The 27,905-nt window shown below is 45.2% G+C and overlaps 1 protein-coding gene across 3 annotated transcripts in view; it reads left to right on the top strand.

Annotated features, from left to right (window-relative positions):
* Positions 1–27,905, top strand: part of SYT9 (synaptotagmin 9) — a gene marked incomplete at its 5' end in the record, with an annotated part of 266,692 nt that overhangs the window by 176,675 nt on the left and 62,112 nt on the right. For 2 of the 3 annotated variants that reach the window (XM_079930573.1, XM_079930572.1), the window contains one exon: positions 10,753–13,323. The exons of the other annotated variant lie outside the window; for it this stretch is intronic. In XM_079930573.1, the coding sequence (XP_079786699.1) occupies positions 10,753–10,761 (9 nt within the window). In that variant the 3' untranslated portion in view covers positions 10,762–13,323. Of the gene's footprint in view, positions 1–10,752; positions 13,324–27,905 lie in introns of those variants that run through there. 3 annotated transcript variants of the gene reach the window in all.

Genomic DNA, 27,905 nt, shown 5'->3' with positions numbered 1-27,905 from the left:
AATATTGAAGGTGATAAGTACTACAAAAAATACAAGAAAGTAAGGAGAATCAGAAATGTGGTAATGGTTTTTTTTTGTTGGTTGGTTGTGTTTTTTAAAGGGAGGTTAATTTTAATAGAGGTAATGGTAGGTCTCAAGAAGAATTCTTACATTTGAGCAAATACCTGAAGGAGATGAGTGAGCAAGCCATGTGGAAAAGCAGGCTGAGGGAACAGCCAGCGCTGAGGCCTTAAGGAACTTCGTACAAGGAACAGTGAGGAGAGCAGTGTGGGAGTTGCAGAGGGAGTGAGAGGGAGAGTAATAGGAGTGCGATCAGGACGGTACACAGGGTGGGCAGGGCCCAATTACAAAGAACCTAGTAGATCTTCATAAGGACTTTGGTTCACACTCTGAGATGAACAGGAAAGTCATTGCAACATTTTGAAGAGAGATATGACATGGCCTGGGCTTACAATTGTTCCCTCTGGTTCTGTGCTGGGAATAGACTATATCAGGGCAAGGGTGAAAGTGGGGAGACCTTTAGGAGTCTGCCACTGTTACCTAGATGGAAACAGTAGAGGTGAGAAGTGGTTACATTCTGGATATATTTTGGAAGGAGACCTATTAGGATTTCCTGATGTAGGGTGTGACAGACAAGCGAAGGGATGATTCCAATGTTTGGGGCCTGAGCAACTGGAAAGATGGAGTTGCCATGAAGTGAGCTGAGGAAGACTGCAAGTGGAGCCCCTGCGCAGGGCAGTCAGGAATTGGACCTACTACATTTGAAGCATCTGTTGGATGCATCTACAGGGAGACATCAGTGGCAGTTAGATACAGAAATCTAGATTTCCAGAGGTAGGTCAAACTGTAGTTGTAAAGTTGTGGTTGAGATGTAAATGGAGAAGAGAAGAGGCCCAAGGACTAAAAATTGGGACATTCCAACACTTAAAAGTAGGGAAAAAAAAAAAAGTAGGGGAAAGAAGAGAAACCAACAGAGAATAGGAAAGAGAAAGTCATTGTAGTAGTAAGAAACTTGTACTATCCAAAGACAAGAGAAAAGCAGTTGTTTCCAGGAGAAAGGGATGATCAGATCTGTCAGATGTTGCCAATAGGTCAAGTAAAATGAGGACTGAGAACTGACATTGGGTTTATCAATGTGCTGAATATGGTGACATGGGATACTGGGTTAAATAGTGTTCCTCCCCAAATTCCTATCTACCTAGAACCTCAGAATGTGACCTTATTTGGAAATAGTTTTTGTAGATATATGTAGTTAAGTTAAAATGGAGTTGTACTGGGCCCCAAATGATGGGACCGAAATCCAGTGACTAGTGTCCTTATAAGAAGACGATGTGAAGACACAGAGAGACACACAGGGAGAATGCAGCATGATAATAAAGACAGGAATTGGAGTGATGCAGCTGTAAGCCAAAGAGCCAAGGGTTGCCGGTACCCACCAGAAGCTAGGAAGAAGCAAGGGGAAATTCTTACCTACAGCCTTCAGAGGGAGCATGGCCCCACTCACATGTTGATTTCAGGCTTCTGGCTTCCAGAACTGTGAGAGAATAAATCTCTGTTGACTTAAGCCACCCAGTTTGTGGTATTTTGTTATGGCAGCCCTAGGAAACTAATATACTTGGTGTCTTAGCTCAGACTGCCATAACAAAATACCACAGACTGGGGGCCTAAAACGACAGAAATTAATTTTCTCACAGTTCTGGAGGCTGGAAGTTAGAGGTCAGGGTGCCAGCATGATTGGGTTCTGGTGAAAGCTCTCTTCCTGGATTGCAGGTGGCAATTTTCTCACTGTGTCCTCACATGGTAGGTAGAGAGAAAGAGAAGCAGAGAGAGCTCTCTGGTGTCTCATCTTATAAGGACACTAATCACATCATGAAGGCCCCACCCTCATGATGTCATCTGACCCTGATTACCTGCTCTGACCCCATCTGCAAAGATGAATTTTGGAGGGTACACAATTCGGACTGTAGCACTTGGTAAAGCAGTCATTGAACATCTCTGTACCTCAATTTCCTCATCTATAAAGTGGGGATAATAATAGAACCCACCTCAAAGAATCGTGGTGAGGAGTAAATAGATTAATATATGCAATATGCTTAAAACAGTACATACTAGATCCTACCTAGTGTTAACTGTTACAATGATTATAAATCTAATCATTTTGTTTTGAAATTAAAATGCTCATTTTTACTTGTTCTTTGCTTTATTCTCAATTAGCTCATTAATTTGACAGATTAAATTTCCCTAGAGTTCTAAAGCCAATTTCACACTTAATCAAATTCTCTTAAATATTTCAAATTAATGGGGAAAAAACCTTATAAATCTAGCAAAAAATTCTTCTAATATTTAAACACTGTTTAAGCAATTGATTTGACTATTTTCCCTTAAACATTTGAAACTAAGGTCACAAATTTAAAATGTGATTATATGAAACACTTCAGATATCTAACACAGTAGGTGTTAAACAGAATTGTTCTCAAGGACTGTTAACTCCTATAATGGTAATAAATAAAATCTTATACATTTAGATTAAATTGCCTTGAGCATTTCAACATCTTAAAAATCAAATTCATAAATTTAGTATATTGGATTTTCCTAAGCATTTGAATATTGACTATAAATTTAACAAGTTATGTTCTCCTAAATATCTGCACTAAAAATCGTAAGTCTGATAAATTTCTACTATATTATTTCATTAAGCATTTACTTTAAAAACATGAACATAACATAAACGAAGCAAAATTGTGTTATTACACTTAAATAAATATGACTTAACACAAAAGCATCATTACTTCCTCATTTGTTATTCTTGTATGTTATACCTTTCTGGCATTACAAAGTTACTTTCCCAAATAACAGGAATAGAATTATCTGTTCAAGTCCTCTATAGTGACTGAGATTAGCAGAGATCTGAGTCCCAAATTACAAAGGTAGGCTACCTGTGCACAGACCTGGGACCGGGCCTGGGCTGCCTCCCAGGGAGATTTCACCAAAGCTATGCATTAACAAAGGAAGTCTCTTCTTATGGTTGGCTTCTGCTAGCTGCATTGTCAGTGGGAGACATCCTCAGGCTTCTAAAATGGGAATTTTTTCCTCAATCCAGTGCATCACATATATCCTAGGAACCTTTCAACTTTCACCCTTACCCAATTTTTTTATCATAACTTTTTTCTTCCTTCCCTGATTTGAGTAGATGGAGCTATGTGCGCCTGTGCGCGTGCGTGCGCACGCACACGCGCACACACACACACACACACACACACACACGCATGCATATGCACATACTGCTTAACAGTTACAATCAAGCTTCCTGATAAGACCTCATTTACTCTTTCTTCTTGCTCATCATCCTCGGTTCTCTAGTCATCTATTGACAACTGAGCTCTTCAAGAGCAGGGTGTGCGTTGGTTATCTTCTTGTTTCTAGCGGTCAGCACATTTGCCTGGTGCTCAATAAATGCTTGTTGAACCAATTAATTAATAAATGTACTGAATGTAAACCTGGAGTAACCAACCCAAAAATCCTCTACTTGACTTCATCAGGTAGAATAAGTTTTTCCTTGCGGCAGTTCCCTAACTTGCCCCTTCATCTGAAAAACCATGACAACACTCATCTTATGAACGGTGCCTCACTTATAGCCCTGCTTCTTGCTTGTTTCTGATGAACCCCTCTCAGTAACAGCCTGCATGTCACACATGTCACCATTCACCACCTTCCCCTCAAGGTTGACCTGACAATGGATCTTAACATGCTTTCCTATGAAGTCTGGACTGTTCCGAGTTCTTTTCTGAGCTGAGAATCCTTAGAAAGGCACTGTAGTGGAACTGGCATTCAAGGTGCCATAATTTGCCATCCTGGGCAGAGTACCAAAGAGCACGCATTTGGATCCATAAACGCGTGATGGCAGATCCTGGCTCTGCCATTTACAACCTTTGTTGTTTGGCCTTTCTCAGACTCAGTTACCTCTGTAAAAAAAAGTAACTGTAACATCTGTCCCAGAGGGTCGAGACAAGTATTGAATGAGAGGTTTGCAAAGCTCTTAGGACAAAGCAGGGTGCTTGAGTGCTCAATAGATAGTAGTTACTACCCAGATGGACGCTTCCATTTTCTATCTTTTGCCCCAATCTCCTGGCTGGAAATGCAGTTACATTCACACTGCTTTCTTTCTTTCACATACTGATTCTTCAAGATGTGAGGGGGAGAGAAGACTAGAGAATGCCCTCCTTGGGGAAATTGGGAAGGGAAGAATCAGATTCTAAGTGGGCCAGGCATTATGTTTCTTCATATATTTGTTTTTTTGTTTTGTTTTGTTTTGTGTTTTTTGCGGTACGTGTGCCTCTCACTGCTGTGGCCTCTCCCGTTGCGGAGCACAGGCTCCGGATGCGCGGGCTCAGCGGCCATGGCTCACGGGCCCAGCCGCTCCGCGGCACGTGAGATCTTCCCGGACCGGGGCACGAACCCGTGTCCCCTGCATCGGCAGGCGGACTCTCAACCACTGCGCCACCAGAGAAGCCCTCTTCATATATTTGAAGAGCTGTGTTAAGTAATAAATAGTCAATGAAATCCCAAGATTTTTATGTTTATTTAAAAAATAAAATTTTAAAATACAAGTTTAACAGTATTAAGTATAATAAGATTGAATCATGTAATGAGTCACTTCAATTTTTGACAAGCTTCTTATTTCGAAACCCTTAGATACTTCCTGTAATCAAAACCCATTTTCCAATTCACAGGCAGATATTATCTAATGATCTACTTAATCTTTTCATGTTCTTAATTTGGGGTCAGTCTCAATGGCCTGTCTCACATCAGCTGTCATTTTTGTGATAGAAATGTCACTTCACATTACAGTTTTCATTGGGACAGTTCTCATCTTTAGTTTCAATTCAATTTAATTCAAATCAAATCCATATGTCTCAGAACAATTGAATTTGCTTAAAATCCCCTGTGTTCAGATAAGATTGTAACCAGTACATCTTGTTGATGCCACTGAAGTTCCTGATACCTTCTAAACCCCTGGCGCTTCCCGATAGCAAGGACGCTGCTGCTTCTGCCCCCTGAAATGGGCCCGGTGCCAGCACTGGAAGCGGCGAGGCAGCCTGACAGCCACCAGTCCGTGAATCACCACTGCTGTCTCCGACCCTGATGCCACAGTCTCCACCACCCCATCCCACCACCATTCCTACCGGGTCATTGCTCTTCTGAACTACAGAAAACTCTTTCCTTATACCTCATTTAACAGAAATCTGGGCTGAGAAACAGCTCATTAGGTTACAAGAATTTAGAAAGAGATTGTAATTTGCTTATTTTGGGGGGGTTGGTTGAGTTTTTCAAGTCTTCCTCCCACAAGAGAGGCAAAAAGGACTGAGCCCCAGCACAATACACCCATGGCGTACTCAAAATTGTCCTTCTCCTGGAAAAACGCAACTGCTTTTTCTTATGCCTGACTTGTCTACCTGACTTTCCCTGGGAGAAATTTGTTTACAAAAGCTTTTTTTGTGAGATTCCTGGTAGAAGTGACCTTACCACTCTGCCAGAGGTGTTGAAACTTCTTTAATCCCTTCATCCTGTGGGCTGGCAGACCAAGAAGTGTTCTGGGGCCTTAGTGGCACTGTCCAGAGTAGGAAAACAAGGATGCTGGGACCAGGCAGGATCAGGGCCCAGAAAAGTCACCCAGGTGAAGAAGGGGTAGACCAGTAGGCTGCTTCACAGTATTCCCAGGGGCTGAGCTTGATTCCAGCTAAGAGCACATAAGGAGACTTCACCAAGTGAGCAAAGCACAGTTATAGGGGTCAGTTTGGAGCTGTACTGTGATTTGACCACTGGCAGCATGGCCTCTGCTGATGGTATTCCTGGGTATGGGGACTGTTAAAAGATGGGCTGAGGTCATAGCCCAGCCCTCTAAGCAGGCCTTAGGTAAGGCCATAACAAACCAGGTACAGAGGTAGTGCCTAAGGCTGGGCATTTTGGGAGAGCTCTACCCAAAGCAGTCTGGAGGGACTGTGCAAACGAAGAGGTGAAACTAAGGTCATAACAGGGAAGAATGGGGTATAGAGCTGAGGGGGCAAGTGAGATACACATGCAGGCCACTGGCCAGGGGAATCCAGAGAAATGGAATAAGAAGGTAGGAAGCTGAAGTGGGATATGCAGCACCTGCGGCATACTGCTAGCTTTTATTAGGGTTTCTTAAAGTTACCTCATCTGGCTAGATTTAGAGTAGCTAGAAAACCAAGGCAGAAGCTCAGATATATAGACTGAACTTACACAGTGCGTTTAGGAATGATATAATTGCTAAACCTTAAACTTTTTATTTCATTTTATTTTTTAAATTTACGTATAGTTGATTTACAATGTTGTGCTAGTTTCTGGTATACAACAAAGTGATTCAGTTATACATATATATATATATATATTCTTTTTCATATTCTTTTCCATTATGGTTTATTGCAGGATATTGAATATACTATAGTTCCCTGTGCTATATAGTAGGACTTTATTGTTATCTTTTTTTTTTTTTTTTTTTGCGTACGCGGGCCTCTCACTGTTGTGGCCTCTCCCGTGGCGGAGCGCAGGCTCTGGACGCACAGGCTCAGCGGCCATGGCTCACAGGCCCAGCCGCTCCGCGGCACGTGGGATCTTCCCGGACCGGGGCACGAACCCATATCCCCTGCATCGGCAGGCGGACTCCCAACCACTGCGCCACCAGGGAAGCCCCTATTGTTACCTATTTTATATATAGTAGTTTGTATCTGCTAATCTCAAACTCCTAGTTTATCCCTCCCCCACCCCCTTTCCTTTGTTTTCTGTGTCTGTGAGTCCATTTCTGTTTCGTAGAAAAGTTCGTTTGTGTCATATTTTAGATTCCACATATAAGTGATACTATGTGGTATTTGTCTTTCTCTTTCTGACTTAATTCACTTCATATGATAATCTCTAGGCCCATCCATGGTGCTGAAAATGGCATTATTTCATTCTTTTTTAAGGCTGAGTAGTATTCCAGTGTGTGTGTGTGTGTTTGTGTGTGTATCACACCTTCTTTATCTATTCATCTGTCAATGGACATTTAGGTTGCTTCTATGTCTTGGCTATTGTAAATACTGTGAAGCTTAAACTTTGTAGTTAGAAATCTTGGGTTCAAATTCCAACTCTGACACTTAGCATGGCTTTGGGCAAACTAATCTCTCTACATCTCTGTATCCTTCAACAAAGAACTTCAGAGGGTTCTTCTAAGGATTTGTAAAGTTCGTATCACTATAGATAATCAAAACCTGAAGGCGTGTGGCATATGGCCTCACTGGCTAATAGCAGCACAGCTAATTCCAGACCACATGGCATTCATTGGTGGGGCTGAGCCTGTTGACGGTTTGCCTTCCTGATAAGAAAGGATTCAGGGACTGGCAAGCTGGCCTGCAGTATGAGCCTCACAGCTGGCAGAAGGGGCTCTGGGAACCAGTACCTGTTGTGGGTGGTGGGTTGGGAAGCAGAGCCAGCTGGAGGGTGCTCCAGAGCATCTGGGACAGTTGTATTTGAATCACAATATAAGGGAAATATCCATTCACATTTTCCTCCTAGATCCAGAAAAGAATATTCTTCTCCCAGGGGTATGGGTGTACCCACACCCATGCACACACTTCAGAGCCCAGGGTCACCGTCAGACTTGGCTTTACCTTCACCAGTTATGCTCTGGCTTGTATTACTTTCTCTAATAGCCTCACACATGAACATTTGACCTTTGAAATGCAGTCCACACATTCCAGTTTGGGAACGTTTGCAGCTCTCCCATGGTTTACATGTTTGCTTTTTGTTATTGCTATGTCCATAGAAGTGACTCCAGTTTTCTTTCTCTCTGTGACTGCAGCATTAATACTCTTAGTCTGTATTGGAAGATGCCCTGAGTTTAAATTAACTTGAATGCCGGGCTGAGTGTGAATCACAAGATATCCTGCCACTCTAAGTCTGGGGCTCCAGTGAAAAAGCCCACCCCTTACAGCTTGAGAGCACGGAAGGGGTGTCACACCACGCAGAACCACTCTCCCCTCCCCAGGCTTACTTCCTCCTGCTCCACTTCTCACACCAAATTCTGACAGTCCCTCCAACTTCCTCGGCCCACGGTGGCCTTCCCTCCTCCTCTCCTGACGGCCTCCCCTTCAGCCTAAATGGCCCAGCTCAAGACATCTTCAGAATCCTCCCTGTAGACCTCAGTCCCCTTGAAGTTGGTCCTTCCCTGCTCTTTGCTCCTACGCATTTTACACACATCTCTGTTGTTGAGCTTCTCACGTTGTAATCTCTCCCTCTGTGAGCTCTTTGAAAGCAGGATTTGTGTCTTCCTCATGGTATCTGTATCCCCAGCATCTGTCACAGTGCCTGGCATTTGTCTGATACCCATTAAAAATATATGGATGACAGACATAGAAAATAAACTTATGGTTACCAAAGGAGAAGGGTAGGGGGATAAACTGGGAATTTGGGATTGACAGATATACACTATTGTATATAAAATAAACATTAAGGACCTACTGTTAGCACAGGGAACTATATTCAACTATATTCAATTGTAATAACCTATAATGGAAAAAAATCTGAAAAAGAACATGTGTGTGTGTGTGTGTGTGTGTGTGTGTGTGTGTGTATATATAACTGAGTCACTTTGCTATATACTTGAAACATTGTAAATCAACTATACTTCAGTGCTAAAAAAAAAGGAAATATTTTTGTGTATGGTGAGAGGGTGTGGTCTAACTTCATTGATTTACATGCAGCTGTCCAACTTTCCCACCACCACTTGCTGAAGAGACTTTCTTTTTCCCACTGTATATTCTTGCTTCCTTTGTCAGTGATTAATTGACCGTAGGTGTGTGTGTTTATTTCTGGGCTCTCTATTCTGTTCCATTGATCCATTATGTCTGTGCCAATACCGTGATGTTTTGATTACTGTAGCTTTGTAGTATTGTCTGAACTCAAAATGGCCTGAAGACTTAAACATAAGACATGACACCATAAAACTCCTAGAAGAGATCATACACAAAACATTCTCTGACATAAATCGTACCAGTGTTTTCTTAGGTCAGTCTCCCAAGGCAGTAGAAATAAAAACAAAAGTAAACAAATGGGATCTAATCAAACTTACAAGCTTTTGCATAGCAAAGGAAACCATCAACAAAACAAAAAGACAACCTATGGGCTTGGAGAAAATATTTGCAAATGATGCAACCAACAAGGGCTTAATTTCCCAAATATACAAACAGCTTATACAACTCAACAACAACAACAACAAAAACAACCCAATCGAAAAATGGGCCGAAGACCTAAATAGATATTTCTCCAGAGAAGAAATACAGATGGCCAATAGGTATATGAAAAGATGCTCAACGTTGCTAATTATTAGAGAAATGCAAATCAAAACTACAATGAGGTACCACCTCACACCCGTCAGAATGGCCATCATTAAAAAGTCTACAAATGGGACTTCCCTGGTGGCGTAGTCATTAAGAATCCACCAGCAGGGTGGATTCGGGTTCACCCGTGTCCCCGGTGTAGGGGACACAGGTTCGAGCCCTGGTCTGGGAAGATCCCACATGCCACAGAGCAGCTAAGCCCGTGTGCCACAACTACTGAGCCTGCGCTCTAGAGCCTGTGAGCCACAACTATTGAGCCCACATGCCACAACTACTGAAGCCCACGTGCCTAGAGCCCGTGCTCCGCAATAAGAGAAGCCACCGCCATGAGAAGGCCACGCACCGCAATGAAGAATAGCCCCTGCTCTCTGCAACTAGAGAAAGCCCACACGCAGCAATGAAGACCCAACACAGCCAAAAATTAACAATATAAATAAATAAATTTATATATTTTTTTAAGTTAAAAAAAAAAAGTCTACAAATGACAGGTGCTGGAGAGGGTGTGAAGAGAAGGGAACCCTCCTGCACTGTTGGTGGGAGTGTAAGTTGGTACAGCCCCTGTGGAAAACAGTATGGAGGTTCCTCAGAGAACTAAAAATAGAATTACTGTATGATCCAGCAATCCCACTTCTGGGCACATATCCAGACAAAACTGTAATTTAAAAAGATACATGCCACCTATGTTCATAGTAGTGCTATTCACTACTATGTAGGCACTACATGGAACCAATCTAAATGTCCAGCAACAGATGAATGGATAAAGAAGATGTGGTACATATATACAACGGAATACTACTCAGCCATGAAAAAGAACAAAATAATGCCATTTGCAGCAACATGGATGCAACTAGAGATTATCATACTAAGTGAAGTAAGTCAGAAAGAGAAAGACAAATACCATATGATATCACTTACATGTGGAATCTAAAATATGACACAAATGAACCCATCTATGAAACAGAAACAGAATCACAGACATAGAGAATAGACTGGTGGTTGCCAAGGGGGAGGCGGATAGGAGAAGGATGGAGTGGGAGGTTGGGGTTAGCAGCTGTAAGCTTTTACGTGTAGAATGGATAAACAACGAAGTACTACTGTACAGCACAGAGAACTATATTCAATATCCTATGATAAACCATAATGGAAAAGAATACTTAAAAACAAATGTGTGTATATATATGTATATATATATATACGCACACATACATACGTATATATGTATAACTGAATCACTTTGCTGTATAGCAAAATTAACAACATTGTAAGTCAACTGTACTTCAATTAAAAAAAGAAAATAACGGAAAAAATATATATATATGGATGAAAACCAAAGCATTCTTTTTGTTTCTTCTTCCTACAGAAACGATGACTGTGGGTAAGAGGACCACTTATGCCAAGAACACAGTAGGACAACCATCTTACAAAGATCTTCAGTAACTTTTCCCATCCAACAACATCTAGACGACGCCAGTGACCAAATATTCAGCTGTAACCACAGCAGTAACTGGCCCTCTTTCCATATTGGGTTTGCTGAATGTGAACAGTCCAGCTGTCTTCAGGTGGCCTAAGGTGGTGTGCTGTAGGGGAAGCACATCTCTTCTGGCCAAGAATTGAGATTGGACTATGGAAGAAACCACCTGATACAGTGAGAGTACTCAGAGTACCTAAAGGACTCTTAATGATTAACATAAGGCCCTTGGTGATGGGGTCTTAGCAGCTGCCCTGGCAATGTCACTCTGACATGATGTTATTTGCTCGAAGGCCCTGGAAGGACAGAATATTTTCAAATCTATCCAGGTGCTAAATAGGAAGCAGTTCTAATTCACACTGGACGACCACTGAGCTAATAGTTGTCTCCAGAAAATAATTTCACCCAAGAAGTACTCCAGCTTTGCAAGGAATAGCCCCAGGAGAGTAATAGGATAAACAAGCTGTTACCCTGGAGAAAATCGAGTACAAAGAGGTCTAGTTCACAGCAAATTCTCTGCCTACTCCCATGTACATGGCAGTGAGTACCAGTTGATCATGGCCCTCTCTTCTGCTAAACCCAGATGTGAGGAGTCAGAATCCCCAACACTGTTTTCAAGATGGCCAGTAGCCACTTCCTTTCAACTGGTGTTGGCAATGAGAATGAAAGTTCATTGTCATCCCTGTTAGAGAGGCATATATCTCAGTGGCATAGGCATTCTGGAATACCTTTCCCAGGTACATTTGTCCACTGAGGGAACAGCCTCAGAAACAGAAGTACCATTGAGTGAGCTGAGTTCCTGGAGAGATGATACGGCTGGACCCTGATTCAAGGCACAACTTTTGGGCCTTCTTGGCCTGAGTGCCTTTTGGGGTATTTCCATGTGCAACAGCCCAGAGGCGTAGCCTTGGGCAGCCACCGACAGGTTTCCTTTCACTTCTGGACACATGCATCACTTTCACAGCACTTGGGGAATGGAAATACCTGCAGGAGTGAAGGTCAAGGGCTCTCCCCGGGTATCACATTCATTACTCAGCTTCCTTTGTGACCACATCAGCCAACCCACTGCCAGCTGTGTTCTTCATCCTCATTGCTTCTGCCTCCATACAAATGAAACTAAAGGCCTCAGCATGCCCTGGGGGTGGTATTGTTACCTCTCTCTCCCATTATAGGTGTAAGGTGCCCCGTCCGTACATTTGCACCATTTCTCCAAGACAGCATTTCCCTTTCATACAATCGCTTTGCAGCAGAATCCAGAGTTGGACTGTAGTTTACCGTCCTGGGAAGCTCATTTATCTTCATTTGAATTAACACTTCCATGTGGGACTAACTGTGTGGAAGCACAATCATTGCAGGTCTTCAGAAAGTTCTTATTGCCACAGCTACCCAGTACAAGCAACTACCCCAATGTCAGACCTTAAAGGGATGGAGACCTTTGGTTGTATGAGGCAGTGTTACAATATCCCAGCTTCATGTGTTCCCCAGCCTGCCTAATCCATTTCCATCTCTGACTGGCTTTCAACCTCCAAGATCCAAAGGGAACCCAAGGTTCTGCCTATGTCTGTTGACATGAGAAGAATTCAGCCTTCTTTGCCCAAGGTTCCCTCTGCCTGTTCCTCTGCATTCAGACATCTTCCATCATACCAGTGTTTAGAACCAAAGCATGAAGGACTAGTGCCAGCAGGATAAATATTATCTCTTGATCCGGGCAGATGAGCCCAGAAGGATGGTCCCAGAGAAACCAGACTGGTCCCAGTAGATATCAGGCAGCCATCCCGATAAACTTTGACTTGTCCCTGGCACTGGGAGCCTGGGTAGGAGATCCTGGGGTAGCTGTGCCTATTGTTCCCCAGGCTAAGATCTTCCTGCCTAGAGAACTAGCAGCCCTGGGGTACTTACGAGTATGCTACTGGCTTGTTGTTATGAAACAGAAGGTGACTTTGTAGGGGCCAGCAGGCAAAGTGAGGCAGGCAGGTGGCTTGTGCTGGAGAGCTTTTAACAGTCCAGCTGTGGCCAGAGGCTGGTTATAAATTTGAACTCCTTGAGCCCATCTGCAACTCTGCCTCTGTTCTCTTGCCTTCTGTTTGGTTTCCCTTTAGTTTCCTAGTAAATATTCCTTTTGAAAAATTCCAACCTTGTTTCATTGAACTTGGGGGGAAGGTAATTCTCCATTGTCTTTTCCAGGATAGAGAAGCAAATTAAAGTACCTTGAAAAAATGGAAATGGCAGTGGAAAGGGATATAACCTGGTTAGATCTTTGGAAGAGACCTTGGGGAAAACTGGTTCCAAGAGATGGGGAGAAACCAACTGTCTCCCTCAATCACCTGGCACTGACTGTCAGCCCATTCCTCTTGCTGCCTTTGTCTTCAAGGAGATCTGCCCTGGTTGCGTGTTGCCGCAAAAGCATCTTCCCAGCCAGTGAACTGGGCACATTTTGCAGGCGATGTGATACCTAGGAAGTACACTGGTGCATGACCAGAGGAGGAATGGGGGAGGGGAGGGAAAGGAATGGTGTCCACAGTGTGGATGTTTTCAAAATGCCCAAACAAGCATGACTGTAAATGGAATGCTTTTGTCCTTATGGCCATCAGTAGAACTACATTTCATATGAAGAGAAGAAAGGCATACTCTCAAGCCAACAAGACTGACAAAAGGTAGATATGGACAATGTCTTGCTATCTTCATGGCCATCCTGTCCTGGTGGGTGTCCCAATTATCTATTGCTGCATAACAAAGCACTACAAAACTTAGTGGTTTAAATGGCAAGTTATCGCTCACGATTCTGTGGGTTGGTGGTGTTTAGGTGATTACTCTCTCTTGGAGTCTTACGGTTGCTATCAGATGGCAGCTTGAGGCTGGTACTATCTGAATACGGAACTGGGCAGGATATCCGTGATGGACTCTTTGCAGATACATCTGGCTCCTCTATTCGGATGACCAGAACAGCGGGAGGCTGATTGGGCGTCTCTCTACACATAGTCTCTCCACATGGTTAGCTTGTGCTTCCTCACAACATGGAGGTCTCAAGGCAGTCAGACTGCTTTCATAGTGGCTGGCTTCCCCCAGAGCTAACGTTGCAAGAGGTCCCAGTAGATGCTGCAAGGCTCTTCTAAATAACCTCAGAAGTATCAGAGTCATTCCCATCACAGACTGTTGGTCAAATGCAAGTCACAGGGCCAGCCTAGATTCAAGGGGAAGGGATTCCACAAGAATGGAATACCAGAAAGTGTGGCTCATCTCATTGGGGCCACTTTGGAGATAGTGGGGATGGGAGTGGAGGGGGAGGTGTCACTGACTCAGAAGGCTTCCTGGATAGCTGTCACTTTAAAATCACACGCAATACTTAACATGCATGAGGGTGGAGTGAGGGGGGAATAATAAGGGGCAGAGGAGAAGGGCAAGGGTTATTCATGAACACTTAAATAGAGCATAAGCTGGAGAAAAGTGAATAGTTATGATCAAAGCAGAACTTACAGTGTCACAAGAAACCCTGGAGGAAAATTGTCATTCTAGTGACTGCTCAAAAGCTTGAGCTGAGTGCTTTTTACCCCCCTTATCTTTACTGCCAAAGTAAAAGTGCAAACAAGACATTCCCATGCTTGGGGACGTACTTAGAAATGAAAATTCAAAGTAAGTAAGCAGAGGTTGTTTGTCCCTTTTCTGAAGACTTCGCTTCAGAAAGAATTACTGTAGTTAATTAAAAGAGAGAGATTTTATCAAATCTAGTTTAAGCATAGCTCTGCCAGTTGTCCCCTGGCATGAGGTCCTGGCATGGCTAGTGTTGCCATGGTGCTTCCTCCAGTCTGCCCCTCCCTCTCTTGCAGCAGTCCTGCCATATGGAATAGTCAGGATCGGTCCACTGCTCTTCCCTCCACCCTGGCCTCCTCCAAATGCAGCCACCTTGCTAGAACTTTCAAAGCAAAGTTATAGAAAGTGATTTAATGAACTGAGAAAAGGACATAACCATGGATGCGCACATGGCCAAAAACAGTGTCTGCAGCCTGTATGTGGATCCTGAGAATTCTGCAGGCCATGTGGCTGTCCATGGCCACCCATTTCACTGATGGCCAGTGAGGGGTATTGAGAGTGTCCAGCCTGGGGGCGCCTTGGAATGGCCAGAGAGGATGGCCTCGCCTGTTTCTTTACCGTCCTGTTCTAGACCCCTGTGAAGAATCTCTCACACGTAGGATTCCTGAGCTGCTTGCTGACATGGAGCACAACCAGAGGCTGAGAGTGGCCAGTGAGACCTCTCTGAGGCTTGGGTTTTCTCACCGATGGGGTCTTCTGACTCTTCCCCCTCCAATCCTCTCTCAGGGCCAAAAAGACGCCATAACCCTTCAATGTCCTTTAACAACCACCTGTGGGCACTTTCCGAACCACAGACCCAGTGACACCTGCCACAAAGGCACTGCTTGGCACCTTACCTTCTCAGCCAGAGAGAAGTCATAGGCAGTGTTCAGAGAAACCTAGTGTGTCTGAGATGCCCGTTCCATATGAGTGGAGCCCTTCCATTGTAGCACAAGCTAGTCCACCTTCTCTCCAACTTCATATCACATAGGCTGACCTTCATGGAAGAAGTGAAATAGTAAAGCTCAGGAAAAGATGATAATCAGAAAAGTTGTCCCAGCAGTTAAGGAAATCCCGGAGAAGACCTGTAGGAGAACTCTGAGAAAAATAGAAAAAAGGAGGGTTGGCTGTTATTCTGGGAACTGCGGAAGACGAGCCCTGGTCCTCACCGCTAAGCCCAGATGTGAGGTAAAGGAAGCTCTGGTCAGCGCCACGGACCTGCCTCCAGTGTTGATGATGTCAGACATAAAGCTCCCTTTGCTCAGTCTCCCAAGAGAACAGATCGAGGCTGTCCAGTGACTATGGCGGAACCCACTTCTTCCTTCTTCCACTCAAGAGGCTTACATGTCGCTTGCTGCCTGGGCTCCCTGGGCATATGGGCTGCCAAGTTAAACCAGTAGTACGATCACTTCTGTCCCCTCGCTCCCTGGTGTCTTCTCACTGTGTCCAGGAGCTCTGGGCATGGGAAGGACTAAGAATCAAGATTGAAGATGCCCCCCAAGGCCTCAGAGGATCGAGAGCCAGCCCTGAAGTCCCGTAACTTTGGCTAAGTCTCAGTGGCATCAGGGTCCCCCATCTCATCCACAGGCCAGCTGATGATTCTCATGTACCTCCTCCTGGTAGGGAAGAGGAGAACAGGCCAAAGGGACCCGGGCCACAGAGGCTGTCCCCTTAACTCATTGCTACTGCCTCTCCAAACTCCATCATAAGGTAGATTTCCCTGGGAAATGGATAAGCATTGCCAGACAGTTTTTTTTTTTTTAAAGTATATTTATCAATATGAAGATTATTGATGATAACACCACATCTTATAGTTTACTATGCATGGTATCACTTTTTAATCCATTTTCTTTATTTTTTGAAAATTCAACTTGTAATTCCAAGTGGTAAAGGTAGTTTAAAAAAAAAAAGTTAATATCTTCTTGGCTCGATACTAAATTTATTGTAGTTATTATTCCAATAACTATCCATTGCATTAAAGCTATTTCCAAACCAGCATTTGACATAGTAATACTGATGGTTTTTCCTATCGAGTAAACATCATCTTCAGGACACTGACTTTTTCACAATTTAGATAAAATTCTTTCTGCATGGCAGCAGTATCCAGATTTGAATCTTCAAGTTAAGACAATTTGTCTAATTCACCAAACTCAAAGCTTTCAGGTAATAATAAAATCATTTCTTCAAATACCTAAAGATATTTGTATCCACGGCCTCAGAGATGAACTTATGGACTATAGAAACTGGTGAATAAGTCTTCCAGAAACAAGTTTTACCTTCATCTCAAAAAAGTAATGATTCTTTAAATATATACTTTTCCTCAAGAAATTTTGTAACTAATTAAATTTTTTTAAGCCTAAAATAGAGTTTTCCAACGATCCTTACCTTAAAAGTGCACTAGAAAGTACAAGATAAGGACTCAATAAAGAAAAGCATCGCCATAAACTGTACCTTTCTTAAAGGCAAACAAATGTGCTGTCCCTGCCTGTGTGTCTACAAACTCAGATAGCAACCCTGCTGAGGGCTCATTGGGCCTGTTGGATCCAGAAAGGCTTACAGACTTTCTTAGACAAGCAGCATTGTGTCCCAACATGATGGTCAGTATTTTAAAATTGTGTTTTTGGCATAGAAAGAGTGAATATATGAATGTTTTATTGAGAATAAGACCCAGGCAGTCCTGAGCTAAGTAAGCCCCCTGGAGAGAATAAGGTGTCTTGCCTTACTATATAAAATGAAAGAGGAACACTGAATACTCTTTTCCAAATCAGAACTCCTGGGGGTTGAAAATACTTCAACCAAAGTAAATATTTTTCTCATATAGATAGATAGATTTTATTTTGTTCTCTGCAAAGTTGTGTCACACTATCTTGAACAGCACTAACAGATTTTGCAATAATTGGATTTGTTTGAGGAAAATTAACAGGAGGGCATTTAAACTTTGCCTCCGGGTGTTTTCCACACTTGAAATCCACAGGAAGCTGCTTGCGTGATCCCGGCCCTGACCAGCGCCGTTAACCCGTGCTGGCCCTTTCACAGCTACTCCCTGACCTGCTGACACGCCCCGGAGCACCCACTTAGCAGGGGCTTCTGGGTCAACAGAATGCCACTTGGTTTTGATTCTCCCCACTCTGATAGGTGGCTCTTTTTTTCCCAAAAAATTCAGAGCAAAGGAGAATGAATCCATGTCACCAAACAGAATAAGAACAAGGACAACCAATGTGTGTGCTTGCAGGGGAGTGGGGGGGAAACTCTAGAGCCAGCCCAAATGCCATATTCTTCATTTTTTTTCCTACGTTTTAAAGATTATTGATCTTGAACTTTTAGGGGACATAAAGATGGAATTTCAAAAAACATAAACAATGATCTCAAAGGAAATCCAAGGGGTTATATCCGTGACTTGAAAGAGTCCCATAAACCCAGAAAAGTTTAGTAAATTATTCAAACACTTATTCTGTCTGGTAGACCAAATATTGACATTTGGTTGAATGGCTCCATTATGTCAATGTTCCCAGCCCATGTAAAAGTAGCTGTTGGCAGGTGCCTTCTTAAAGGACTGTTCCTATGCGTGAAGCCTCAGTGGGACCTACTATCCCTCAGAGGGGCCATTTCTGGCTTGGAAGAGCAGACTCAGGAAACCCCAGTGCAGTCTTCAGGTCTTCTGATGCTTCCATATGGAGGGGGAGTCCTTGTGGAGAAAGGCATTTATGTAAGTGAAGGAAGGGGACTTCCCTGGTGGTCCAGTGGTTAAGTATCTGCCTTCCAATGCAGGGGACGTGGGTTCGATCCCTAGTCAGGGAACTAAGATCCCACATGCTGCGGGGCAACTAAGCCTGCGTGCTCTGGAGCCCGTGCACCACAACTAGAGAGCCCATGTGCTGCAACTACTGAGCCCATCCGCCACAGAGAGAAGCCCCGTGCACCGCAACAATAGATCCTGCATGCCACAATGAAGATCCTGTGTGCCGCAACTAAGACCCGATGCAGCCAAATAAATAAATAAATATTTTTTTAAAGCTAAAATCTTTTTAAACTTTTCTTCATGAGGGAAGAACTCATGACCTTTGACTCCAGCGGACAAGGTAAAATCACTAGTTTGGAAAAGGCAGATTTCAGGCTTGAGGCTGTAATTATACAGGGGTTAAGGATTGGGAAGGAAGATAAACTAAAATTTACCCACGACTTGAAACTATTCTAGTGCATGATCGCACTGCTTTGGGTTCTAATCATAAAACATCTGCCTCGTTCTGGTAGACAGAAGCAGTGACAGAGACCAGCTGGCCCTAGAAGATGCAGAAGGAACTCAAACCAGTCCAAGTGCTGGTTGGAGACAGCCCTGCCCGCGGAGGGGCTGAGCATCTGCTCTTGCCACTGACCAACCCTGGAACCTCCAGCCCTCATCTTCCTGCTGCTCTCCCAGCCCTCAGGGGCCCTGCCCAGACCTTCTCAGTCCCTGGTACAAACAGATCGCACATGCCCAAGGGAGAACAGCGGTGCACCTGTGGTTGTACTCGACTCCCACTCTTCTGGGCTTCAGAGGACTTCCTGGAAGAAGCAATCCCCAAAGGGCTCAAGCTCACAACAGAAACATGGCCACAAAGAAGCCTCGAATTTCCTGCCCTGCCCCAGCCTCTCACTGATCTTTACTTCATGGTGCTTGGTGTCCCCAGGCCACTGTACAGAGGCACACACAAGCACAAATGCAATTACTTTACAGGCGCAGCTCAGAAGAGGCTGGTGTGGGGCTTCATGTCCCTCCTAGGCAGGGGGAAATGACTGAGGAGAGCAGGGCCCCTGCAGAGCTGGGAGACCTGAGTTTGTGCATTTCTTTGCAGCAAGGAGCTCTCTGGGTCTTCCTGTGACCCTCAGTCATGGCAGCTCTCCCCTCATTTTATGCAAGATTCTACATCCATAAGGCAAGATTCTGCCTTTCCCTGCAGCCAAGAAAGGTGTCACTAGGGGTGACACCCACCCCTCCAGGGCCATGATATGTAGGTTCAAGAAAGGATCAAGTTAGAGACGACAGCATCACGTGCAGGGTTTGTCAGGGCTGCCATTTCTGCCACTCACATGTAGGGTTTTTAACTGGATGGCCAGCCTGAAGAAGGCTGAGCAAAGAAGACGCAGCAGGACGCAGCGGAGAGTCACAGGCTGGGCTGGGGCCCAAGACCCCGCTCCTGCCTCTGAAGCTGCCCCCAGCTGCTTCTCACACGAAGAGTGTTGGCCGTGCCTTCTGTGCTCCTTCCACCTCTGTGGTCTGCCTGTCCCTGGTCTAAGGGAGGGAAGAGGGCAGCAGCAAAGAGAGCTCCCTGCAAGAAGGGCTTCTGGATGAAGTAGGTGTGAGATGAAGAAAAGGGGAAAAGACAGTCTGTGCTCCGTGCATAGTCAGGGGCAGGAAAGGGGAAGGGTGTTGAGAGGCTCCTTCCTGGGCTCACTTCCTCAAGTAACAGCCTATAATCCCTGGCCTCAGGCTGTGATAGAAATCTTGATCCTGGGAAGTTCATGGATTTGTCCACAGCTCCAGTGGCTCAGCCCTGTGCTCCTGATAACATCAAGTCAGAGGTGTCTGGGGGCACGTATCTTCCTTCTCCAAACTGCGTTAGCACACTCAGGCCAGCGCTGCCCACCCACCAGGCCCATGTGTGCACTGGCTTGGGATGTGGATTTCTAGTGCCTGATGCTCTGCTGACTGCAAGAACGTTTTTGAAAACAAAACCACTGTCCATTCTATCCGTTTAGTCAATCTGGTTGAGAATACCAATTTATTGTGAGGAGGGAGAAAAGCCAGAGGTTTGTGGACACTTTTTGTACGTGCCCACTCAAATATCTTTTGTAGATTCCCATTCAACTCTAAAAAGGAAAAGGGCTGTGACCCTCCCACAGTTGGAAAAGCCTCTGCCCTCTAGTGGCAAGAGGCTTAAACAAATATTTGCGTTGAATATTTGATTCAGTGTTTGTGCCTGGAACACTGAACTGGTACCACCCAAGCAGGTGCTCTCTGGGGACAGCACGTAACCCCTTGGTTTTACTTCCTGGGGCTCTGTCCCAGAGGGTTAAATGTTCATAGGTCCCAGAGGCCTCACTTACTTTCCAACCTGCTCAGCAGAGAGACCAAGAGTAGGGTCACTGGGGAAGACACAGAACCTAGGTGAGACCCAGCTTTCCCACATATGCTGACAGCCCCTGGCCCTGGGGTCCACTCAGGAGGGAGCCTGTGCAGGTGACGTCATCTCCCGGCCAGCATGTCTTCTCCAGCTGCAGCCACTTCTCTTACACCACCTGAAATCACTCATCCCATCCCATCTGTGGTGCCCATTAATCAGTCCCCTCCCCCCAGCTCTCCACCCTCCACTCCCAAACCTCCCCAAGGTGAGCGAACATCAGCAAGACTTTAGAAACTTCTGGTAGAAATGAAGTTACCAGGGGCTTCCCTGTTGGCTCAGTGGTTAAGAATCCGCCTGCCAATGCAGGGGGACACAGGTTCGAGCCCCAGTCCGGGAAGATCCCACATACCGCAGAGCAACTAAGCCCATGTGCCACAACTACTGAGCCTGCGCTGTAGAGCCCACGAGCCACAGCTACTGAGCCTGCGCGCCTAGAGCCCGTGCTCCGCAACAAGAGAAGCCACCGCAAGGAGAAGCCCGCACACCGCAGTGAGGAGTAGCCCCCGCTCGCCGCAACTAGAGAAAGCCCGCGCACAGCAATGAAGACCCAACGCAGCCAAAACTAAAAATAAATAAATTTATATACAAAAAAAAAGAAATGAAGTTACCAGGTGCTGCAGGAACAGAGACTCCGAATAGGCCACCTGAGCCCAACCAGCCACACCTGCCATGTCCAGCGTTTGACTGGTGCCAGTTAGGACCGGACACTGGCCTCCAGGGAGAATCAGTTCATAGGAAACTGCCCTGTGGGTTTCAAGAGCCAAACCAAAGTGATCACAATGAGAGGTTTTGAGAGTTCCTGGGACTCTGGTGCACATAGTTTTTATGTCAAAGAGCAGAGAGAGGCTGTGACTGTCCACCACGGGATGCCAGGTAGGTAGCTGTCCACCCTGGGGCCAGGCTTCCGGTGACAGGCAGGGAACAGCGGCACTGCCAGCGACCGGAGAGGAATCTGGCTGGAAGGCATTTCTAGTAAAGCACGGGGGGTGGGGGGAGGATGCCCAGAACTGAGAAGCCTGTGCTCTGAGTGGACTCAGGCCAGGAGTGAGTGGGGGAGGTAGGAAGAGGTGAATGGGGTCAAGGGAGCATCTTGGGAAATTCTCACTCCTGTCAAACTGTGAAGTTACTGATAAAAGGAGAGGCTGGTGACGCAGCAGAGGGTGTGTGGGCTAGAGGCTAACTAAAGCTGTAGCTGACGATGGTTGGACGTATCACAAGCATTTACAGACGACTGTCATTTCTTGTTACCTTTACGGGGCCTTCTTGGGGGTCTCCCCCGACTTCCCATATTCTCACACAAATCTCTACAGAGTTTGAAGTGATCCCCCAAATATCTCATTATCCACTAGAAAAATACCAACTTTCTTCAATAACCTCTTACCCCAAAAGTCTCAGAACACTCTTCCTAATGTCTAATTTAAACCCCTTCTGCAAGATGTCTGTTCCTTTTTATTACATCCTGAAATGACCCTGTGGCCACTCCCTATGGCTTCACTTCCACCCCCCTCCTTTCCATATAATCCAAAAATTTGAAAGGATGAGAGTAGCAAATTAACAAAATTAATATATGGAGGGGAAAATGACAGAACTTAAGAAAGGAAGAAGCTGTTTCAAGTCACCTAAACACCTCACGTTTATATACAAACAACCCCCATCCTCACAACTGGATTCTCTTATACTGCTCTCTAATTGTGTGTGTGTCTGTGTGACTTGTAAATTATAAGCTCCTTAAGGGCAGGAACATGTCCTCTTATTTTCACAGCACATTGGCTTCAATAAACACACGTAGCCATCACTTGGCACTCTTATTATAAACTATTCTTACCATTCTTTTTTGGCACTAAAACCAGTCTCCTGTGGATTCTAGCTCTGGTTTTCTTACATACTGAAAGGTACTAACCCTGACTTTTTTAACAATTAATTTGGTATTTCAGGCGCCTCTTCTTCATTCAGTGCCCCTCCCCTACCCCAAGTGGTCTGAATTTTCAAGGTTTGACCATCGTGGCAATGTCCTCCTGGGACAGCCACCATGGAGGCTGAAGTGTTCAGATTTATCTTTTGCTGTCTCTCTGGGGTGGAACAGAGGTGGAAAGGAAGATGTTTTCCTCCTTGAAATGTAGAAAACCCTCTGGGATTTTATGCTCACTATTCAGGGAGTTCTTTACAGCCTAAGCGGAAACAAGACAAGCTTCAGACCCTGAAAAGTCCTACCTGATCTCTGCCTGTCAAAACTGGCAGAGTATCCTCGGGGCAACTTTGTGACAGAGACTGGAGGGGGGTGCAGATGATATTGGGGCTGCATTCAGAGATGGAGAGAACAGAGTGAGATTTCCAAGATTAGCCTATCTGAGCAGGTCCCAAAGAACTTTACTGAGGTCACAGGGTGGGGTTCCCCTTACCCATTGCTAAGTTCCATGAACCTGGAGGACAGATTTCAGCAGCCAAGGTCTGGAAGGGTGCTGAAGATTGAGGTCAGAATAATGAGCCCCAGTCCAGTTCTAGATGCTGTTATGGAGCAGAAGCAGGATGAGTTATTGAAACGGATCTTGAGCCCACGAGATGGGGAGACACAAAGCAGCTGAGGAGTATGATTAGGAGGCAGCCTCAAATGATTTCTGGAGCCTGAGTTTAAATAATCCCAGACTGTTTCACATGCTTTGAGGGTACCGGCATGAGAATGAGCCCATTTTTTTAAAAAAAATGATTGGAGGACTTCCCTGGTGGCGCAGTGGTTAAGAATCCGCCTGCCAATGCAGGGGACACGGGTTCGAGCCCTGGTCCGGGAAGATCCCACATGCCATGGAGCAACTAAGCCCGTGCGCCACAACTACTGAAGCCTGCGCTCCTGGAGCCCGTGCTCCGCAACAAGAGAAGCCACCGCAATGAGAAGCCCACGCACCGCAATGAGAAGCCCACGCACGCACCACAACAAAGAGTAGCCCCTGCTCGCTGCAACTAGAGAAAGCCTGCGCGTGGCAACGAAGACCCAATGCAACCAAAAATAAAATAAATAAATTTAAAAATATTAAAAAAGGATTGGGCAGAGACAGAGAGGGGAAGGGAAAGAGAGAAAATATAAAAAGCAGATCCAGGAACTAAAAATCCCTAGTTGTCCTTCCCTACTAAGTACTAAGGCAAATGCCTTAACATGCCTTAATAATCTCTGAGAGATCCATTACAGCTAATCTTCATAATGTCATCTGATGTCATTAAGAAAATAATAAATGGCTGCAAATAGATTTGAAAGGTAGTTGGGAAGATTTCCATGAAAATAAGGTTAAAAAATGTTTTGAAATTTTCTGGGTGAAAAGAAAATTTGTGCTTTCTGAAAATTGGTTTATGAAGAATGTCTCATTCTCCAGCAAGGACAGAGAAGTGAGGGATCATGTCCTCAGCACTGCATGGCTTGTAAAACTGATGTATCCAAGCACTCAGTCTTCATAGGCACGTGGGCTATGGTGACCCACAGTGAAATTATCTCACATTTGTCCAGCTTTCTAGGAGATGGAAGGCACTGAGCGCTTCAAAATAATATAAGATTTGTGGTCAATGCTTAAACCCATTAAGTGGGCCTCTGTAATGGAGCTGAGATCTGCACATCATACATGTGAATTTCCAAGTGTCTTTCCGAGAGCCGGTTAGGTGGTATGTCCTGGCTGCCAGGTGGGAGTGAGCATGATTTAGACAAGGGACCAGTTCCTGAGTCAGTTGTGAGCCCAGCCCAAGAGGAAAGCCCGGCGTTTCTTTCAAGAGTTAGTCTCAGCAAGGATGTGTGTCTAAACTCTAAGAGCTGAGTGGGAGACATACGGCAAACATCAACAGAGTAGCAGAAACTGGGTCCCGAAGAGGACCTTGCTGGCCACCAGGAGGGTACCTCACTCACCCCTATGCCTTGGCCTACCTTTCACTCCAACTGTAGATCTTCATTCAGATTTAACTTCCTTGCAAAGCCTTCCCTGAGCCTGAGGAATTTATTGGGGAGGAACTGGCAGACAGTCAAGGCTTCGAAACAGGGGAATTACATAATGAGCTTTGCCAACTGGCTCCATCCCCCTGGCTGCAGTCTGAATGTTAAAACTAGAAGGGGGTCAGAATGGAGGCTGTTGAAAACAATGCAGAATCTGGCCATGAACCCGACTCCGCCCTCTCTCTACCTCTCATTTGGTCAGTAAACGAGTTCCGTCAATTGTACATTCTAAATATTTCTCAAAGACGTCTGCAGTGCCGATCACCAATGACAATGTATGTTTTTTTCCCCACACACCATTCTCCTTTACCAGCGGGGTGTCCTGCAATTTAACTCAGTGCTGACACTGTCTACCTGGAGGTAGCACCAGATCCCACAGGTTCGGGGCTCAGTCCCACAGGACTGCCTCCACTTCGGATGCCAGTCCCCAGTCCACGTTGTCATGTCACCTGTGCTTCTGACCATCTGGCTATAAGTCCGTGGTTCCCACAGTCCCCTTCTTGAGTTTGATTAACTTGCTGGAGCAGCTCACAGAACTCAGAGAAGCACTTTACTTACTAGATTACTGGTATATTATAAAAGGATCTAACTCAGGAGCAGTCAGATGGAAGAGATGCATAGGGCAAGGTGTAGGGAAAGGGCGTGGAGCTTCCATACTCTCTGGGAGCACCCTCTCCTGAATCTCTATGTGTTTATCAACCAGGAAGCTCTCCGAACTCTTTCTCCTTGCGGGTTTTTCTGGAGGCTTCATTACAGAGGCATGATTGATTAAATCATTGGCCACTGGTGACTAACCTCAACTTCCAGCCCCTCTTCCCTCCCCCAGGTCAGGGGGTGGAAAGGAAAGCTTCAACCCTTTCATCACAAGGTTGGCTCCACTGGCAACCAGCCCCCATCTTTAGGTGATTTCCAAAGGCACCTCATTAACAAAACAAAAGACACTTTAATGGCTCTCATCAAAGAAAACTCCAGGAACAGTGGTGGAAGACCAAATATATGTTTCTTATTATCAATCACAATACCATGACATCCATTTATCTCTCTCTCTGCTGACACTACTTTTGTTCTGGCCCTCATGATCTCTCCACGAATCACCATAACAGCATCCTCATCTCCCACCTTGAATTTAGTCTTGTTGCCTTTACCTGGCTTCCAGAGGCATCTCTCTGAAACACAGACCTATTTCTGTAACTCATTTACTTGAAACTCTAATTGTCTCTCATTCTTCCTACCATAACATCTAAAATATTTGGTGTGTTCTACAAACTTGGCAAAGTCTGGCCTCTGCTTATCCTACTGAAGTGGGTGCTGCGGCATGTTGGCCAAATCTACCCTTCAGGATGAGGAGACTCATTCCCTCAGTTGTGTGGGTGTTGCCGCTAACAGCTCAGAGCTGAGTCCTTCTCCAGGCCGTGTCCTCAGGCAGAGGAAGCTGCCCTACTCAAGGTTATACACGCTCCCTTCCCAGGAACAACCCCCACCAAGGAGTGCTTGATGCAGGGCTGCCAAGGCATCGTCCCTTTGCCTCCATTCTGGACACATCTGAAGGTCCCGCCTAGTTCCAGAGCTCCTTGTGGGATTGGTTGATGCCTCTGTTGCAACTGCATTGCAGGTGAACTTCTCTCTTTGCTTACTCATGCTCCATTCATCCCCCCACAGGTATTGTTCCAGAGAGTATACCCCCAGAAATGTCTTGCTTTTGTAGGGGAGCAAAATTTCCCAAAATCTCTTTGGCATTTGGATTATTTCGAGCTGAAAACAATCAAGGCCCAAGACTCAGGAAGAAACTTTGACCTTCCCCCTAACTGCCTAAAAGAACATAGAGGACCTCTTCCCTTTGGGAAGGGAGCCATCACTATAGATAACAAAGTATGAACCAGCTGTGACAGACAGAAGGGAACCTAGCAAAGTGTGTTAAAATTTCTCTCTGTGTCCCTCTGTCTCTACAGGAACCAGCAAACATTTGTTTACCAAACATTTGCTTTCCATCTCCATGTGAATTGCCTTCCTCCCCTTTGAAGTCCCAAATCACTACCCCAACAGCTTCTTTTGTCTTTAGCTGAGGATGGTATTTAAGGTGAGGGCTTCAGCCATTCTGACGAGTTACTGTTTCCCTGGGTCTCTCCAATGCACACGTGTTTTTAAATTTCTGTTTGATTTTCTCTTGTTAATCTGCCTCATGTCGATTTAATTCTTAGACCAGCCAGAAGAACCTAGAAGGATAGAGAAAAATGTTTTCCTCCCCACAAGGGGTTGGCTGAGGTCACATTTTAAAGGGCTTTCCTTTTGGCATAAAAGCAGCCAATGTTTTATCTAAAGAGACAGGGAATTAGAGGCCGCTCCAGTCACTCAAGCAGGAAACAATGCAATTAGTTGTAAAAGGGTGGAAGATTGGAGGATGACATTAAGGCAAAGAGCTATTGGCGGTGGGGTGGGGGGGCAGGAGTGGTGAATAAAAGATAAAGGGAAGAATCTGGGGAAAAAAGAGAAGGAAAAAACAGACATCCTGTTCAGAGCCAGATGATGAATTCTAGTATCCCAGATGGAATTCTGTTGACTTGGCCTCTGCCTCCTTAAGAAGACAAGGTCTCCTCCTCACAGACTTTCCTGGAGTTAGCCAGCACCCCTCAGTAAAGTGGAGGGTGCAGGGAGCAGAGAAGGCTCTAGAAATCAGGGGGTCAGTTAACATGGAGGCACAGCAGCAAAAGGACCACCAGTAATGAAGATAGTGAATTCCAAGAGGACCTGGAAAACTGGATGAGATCAGCCTCGGTGGGCTGATTAGGCTGGACATTCGCATGTCCAGTTCTGACTGGTCATTTAGGGAAAAACACCAACTCGGGGCTGGGCTTACAGCTCAATGACTAGTGACTTGGGTCCAACCACATTGAGGACATAGTGGTAGGTGTCAAAGGGCTTAAGTTTCCTCTCTCAGGATACCTGGACTGGAAAGCAGATGGATCAGGCACTTGCAAAGGAGAAAAGGGGTCACTGTGCTGGGTCACTAGCCTCCTTAACGAGCTAGCTTATAGCAGTGGTCAAGGCCAGAGGTTAAATGTAAGGAAGGGAAGAGAACCAAGCGGATGATTTTATCCCAATAGCAGGCTAAGGGGCACCAAGCCATCTTTTTCTTTCCATTGAGTAAGGCCTGTATGTCAGTCAAAGCTGTGACTATCTCCGAAAGGAGTTTAACTTTCCTTTTTGAAACTTCTGGTCACAAGAACATGAGGGTTTCCACTCATGTTCCAGTCCTGCCCCATGGCTCATCAGTCCTAATGGGTTAGGGGAACCAGCTGTGGGCTTTGCTGCCTCTGGGGTCACAAGAGTAAGAGCTTGCCAACCAAGACCAG

The sequence above is a fragment of the Stenella coeruleoalba genome, assembly GCF_951394435.1.
Source record: "Stenella coeruleoalba genome assembly, chromosome: 8".
Lineage (NCBI taxonomy): Eukaryota > Metazoa > Chordata > Mammalia > Artiodactyla > Delphinidae > Stenella > Stenella coeruleoalba.
Note: the sequence above shows the minus strand (reverse complement) of the source record. Positions and strands in the feature narration are given on the sequence as shown.